The sequence below is a fragment of the Thecamonas trahens genome (genome assembly GCF_000142905.1).
Source record: "Thecamonas trahens ATCC 50062 unplaced genomic scaffold supercont1.59, whole genome shotgun sequence".
Taxonomy (NCBI): domain Eukaryota; order Apusomonadida; family Apusomonadidae; genus Thecamonas; species Thecamonas trahens.
Genome location: NW_013657621.1, coordinates 113,453 through 117,514, shown reverse-complemented (window position 1 = coordinate 117,514; position 4,062 = coordinate 113,453). Strand labels below are relative to the sequence as shown.

General features: G+C 65.6%; 2 protein-coding genes across 2 annotated transcripts in view; one reads left to right on the top strand and one right to left on the bottom strand.

The window, feature by feature from the left end:
- Positions 1-1,134, top strand: part of AMSG_10395 (protein transporter SEC13) — a 1,543-nt gene extending 409 nt beyond the window's left edge. Inside the window, exon 2 of the mRNA XM_013898107.1 lies at positions 349-1,134. Within this exon, the coding sequence (XP_013753561.1) occupies positions 349-1,114 (766 nt within the window). The 3' untranslated portion in view covers positions 1,115-1,134. The remainder of the gene's footprint in view (positions 1-348) is intronic.
- A 2-nt stretch (positions 1,135-1,136) lies between these two features.
- Positions 1,137-3,753, bottom strand: AMSG_10394 (uncharacterized protein; the record flags this gene model as incomplete). Its single annotated transcript, XM_013898106.1, has 2 exons — positions 1,137-3,535; positions 3,705-3,753. The coding sequence occupies 2 exons, from the start codon at positions 3,751-3,753 to the stop codon at positions 1,137-1,139; spliced, it is 2,448 nt and encodes an 815-aa protein (XP_013753560.1).
- Positions 3,754-4,062: the final 309 nt, after the last annotated feature.

Sequence of the window (4,062 nt, the reverse complement as noted above, 5' to 3'; positions counted from 1 at the left end):
AGTGGAGAGTGGTGGAGGAGGGGGGGGGGCGGGGGGGACGGAGGGGAGAATGGGGGGAATGGGTATATATGTCCGTCATCGTGGCTTCTGTTATGGGTCAATGGCTCTCCATGTGCTGACGTGGTGGTGGTCATCGGTCGCTGCTGGCCTCCTTCAGGTCTACTCACTGTTGCGTATTGGTCGTATTGGTCGTATTGGTCGTATTGGTCGTATTGGTCGTGGCTGTCGCGCCCTCTCGCCGCTGCCGTCGTACTCGCCACCGTACTCGTCATTGTCTGGCAATCGTACTGGCATTCATACTGCACGTCTTCCCCATCAATGGACTCGACTCGTGTGTGGGGAGGACAGACACTCGGCGCCTGTGTGGGCGGTGGCGTGGGCCCACCCGATGTTCGGCTCCATGCTTGCCTCGTGCTCGTACGACAAGAAGGTGCTGGTGTGGAAGGAGGAGACCGCCGGCTCGTGGGTCGTGGTCTATGAGTTTAGCGAGGCTGCAGGCTCGGTCAACACCATCGCGTGGGCGCCGCACGAGTTCGGCCTTGTGCTTGCTGCCGGCTCATCCGACGGCTCGCTCTCCATCATCTCCAAGACAGAAGCGACCGACTGGACGGTGACCGTTGTGAAGGACGCGCACCGGGTCGGCGTCAACTCGGTCTCGTGGGCCCCGGCCCTGCCCGAGGGCGCTCTGACGAGCGCAGGCAAGGCCGACGACGGCTCTGCTGCTCTGTGCCAGCGCCTTGTCTCGGGTGGCTGCGACAACATGGTCCGCATCTGGCGGTACTCGACTCAAGAGTCGCGCTGGCTGCAGGATGCAGAGCTCGCCCACCACACCGAGTGGGTCCGGTCCGTCGCCTGGGCCCCCAACGTCGGCCTGCCCACCTCCACCATTGCCTCGGCCGGCCAGGACGGCGAGGTCGTCGTCTGGTCGCGCGGCTCTGAGCCGCACTGGAGCAAGACCGTCATTGCCCAGCTGACCGAGACCCCGTGGTCCGTCTCCTTCTCGCTCACCGGCAACATTCTGGCCGTCGCCGGCGCTGACGGTGCCGTCACGCTGTGGAAGGAGGACCTCGACGGCGAGTGGCGCCAGGTGTCAACCCTGACTGACGAGGCGTAGTAAACCGCGACGTAGTTGGAGCTCAACTTGCTGCCTGGCCGGGCACGACAAGATGCCCGGTAGGAGGGGGGATAGAGGGTGCAGACGCAGAGGCAGTGCCCTCCGCCTCGGCCTCGCGGAGTGCCGAGAGTGCGTCTTGCGCGAGATCCCTCGTGTCCTGATAGTGCGAGCCAGCAAGCTTCTCCAGAAGCGGCACAATTCGCGGGTCCGCCACAAGTGCCGCGTGGAGATCAGGCGAGAGCGATCGGCACATGTTGTAGAGCGTGACGGCCACGCCCGACTGGACGTGCCGCGACTCGGTCTCGCCGAGAATGTGGATGGTCCGAAGGAGCGAAGACGCAAACGGGCCGTGGTAGTCGTCCTGGAACGAGAGCCACGAGAGTGCCCATGCTAGCCAAGTCCGCACCTCAAGGTCGGGGCTCGCCTGCGAAAGCCGCGTGAGGTGATGGACCGGAAAGTGGGCCTCGGACCGCCACACCTCGCACCCGGCCGGGAGCTGCGGCAGCAACCCAGTGGCTCGCGCATCGTCAACAATGGAGGAGACGAGCTCGCGCCACTCAGACGAGACGCTGGCAATGACTGCTGCTGTCCCCGCCGCATCGTGGGCGGCCTTGTTCGACGCCGACGTTGCGTGTGCGAGAAGGGAGACAAGGACCCACGAGGCGAGGAACTGGAGCCGCATGTCGCGCGACGCCGACGAGGTCGCCAGCGCAACAAGCGGCGAGAGGAGGCCGCCGGCCACCATCCGTATCGCGTTGGTGAGATTGAGCGAGAGAAGGCCAACCGCGAGACAGACAAGAACCAGGTTCTGCGCATCGGCACCCGGCACCACCATGCCCATCAGCGCCCGGAGGCACGGCGACCGCCCGAGCGCAATCCGCCCAGCCTCCGTCTCGGCCACAACAATGACCAGCCCGACCCCGTACCCGTGGAGCCCGGCGTGCCGCGAGGCAAGGAGCCCGTGGATGGCGTCAAGGTCGTCCTCAAGCAGCGAGGCCACAACATCGGTGCCCTCCGCTTGTGCAATGGCGATGAGGGTTCCGGCGGCCGCCCCGGCCACGCACGGATTCGACGCAGGCGAGCCGAGGAGGTGGATGAGGTGCGGAAAGAGCGAGGCGAGCATGAGCGACGACTTGTGCGCCGCGGCGAGGCCGACAACCGACAGGACCTGCCCGACGCAGTACGCCTCGTCGGCGAGCGCCGGTGCCGACAGCACATCGCGGAGGGCGTAGAGGAGGAGCGTGCCGGACGAGGTCTTGCGCCCGGTCCCGGACGGCGGCGTCGCAAGGAGCGCCATCCAGTCTGCAAAAAGAGGGAAGCGCGCGAGGAGCGCGAGCGCGTGGACTGCCATCCGCGAGCCCTCCACAGAGATCGACACAATCGGCATCGACAACGACGGCGCCGCAGGCTTGTGCGTTGCACCGAGAAGGCCTGCGGCCGTTGCGGGAGGGAGGGCAGGCGGAGAGGTGAGAGCCGACGTCCCGCGTCCTCTGGCTGCCGCGTCAAGCGCGAGCGTGAAAGGAGAGACAGTGGCGAGCCGATCGGCGAGTGAGGAGAACTCGGATGCGGTGGCCCGGTCGGCAAGCGAGGCGAGAGGCGAGGCAAAGAGCGCGATTGCCTGGAGGAGAAAGTGCGCTACGGGAAGCTCAAAGAGGAGTGTGACAAGGGCGTCGTTACCGGTGTCCGTGATCGAGCCAACTCCCTCGGCAAGCGCCGCCACAAGCGAGGTGAGCGCGTAAAGAGCAGCCGGCAGGGCCTCGGCGTCGGGCGGCGCGAGCTTGGCAGCCCAGGTCGGGGAGGAGCTCGTCGAGAGCAGGGCGTGGTTGATGCCGCTGGCCACCTCGAACAGCGACGTGAGTGTGTCGACCGAGAGCGAAGACGGATGATGAGGAGTGCCGTCGAGCGAGGCGAGGAGCGCGTCAAAAAGGAGGACCCTGTTCTCGCGAGCGAGGAGAAGCTGCGCGGCGGCACGAAAGAGCGACGCAGCGCGCGCAAAGACAGCCGCGGCTGTGGCGACGGCCGACGACGCGAGTGCGCGCTCGGCAGCAGAGACAGCAGCGTCGATGTGGGCAAAGATCGCATGGAGGGCACCGTCTGCGCCGAGCGCAGCCCGAGTCGAGGTGGAGCAGGCGCAGAGCTCGGCAAGAGTGAGCGAGGCAGCGTGGACAACAGCCGGTGACCGCGAGTCGAGCAGAGCGACGAGGCCCGGGTGAAGGAGCGGGGCATGGGCGGACATGAGGACCTTAAAGACCTCGAATCGGGCGAGGCGGGCGAGGGCGAGACAGGCGACAGTCACGACGACCTCGGGCGAGTGCGGACGGAGGAGTAGCCCAACAGCGTGAGCAATGCCACCGATCTTCCCGTACACCGCGCAGTAGAGAGGGACTGCCGTGGTGGCGAGGAGAAGATCAGCGAGGTGATCTGGGCTCGGCTCGTCGCCATTTGCCAATTCGATGAGAGCTTGAGGCGGAGACGGAGCAGAGGACGATGCCATAGCGGGCGATGGAAGTACAAGAGCAGCCGATTTGACATCAGCAGCAGAGCTATCAATGGTAAAGACAAGGAAGGCACAGGTGAGACACGTCCGCACAGGCGAGGAGTGTCCCAGCGACGGCAGCGGTGCCTTGGACGCCGAGCATTCGTGGCAGAAGACTCCGCCGCAGAGCCGACAGTGGTGACGCCGCCGGAACGTCGAGAACACTCGCACACACCGAAGACACTCGCTCACTGCTGCGTCGTCCGTCCAGTGGTCTGTGGACATGGGTGAGGGAGGGGGGCGGGGAGGGTTGGGTGGGCGTCGGCGTGCGTGACCTGTTTCTGTCTCGTGTCGTTCGTGCTGGGTGGCTGGGGAGAGAGGGGAGGAGGAGAAGATCTGGTGATTGAGAGGAAGAGTGTGATGTATGTTGATCAAAGGGGGGAACTTATGTGAGGGATGGTGTGTGGGGGGA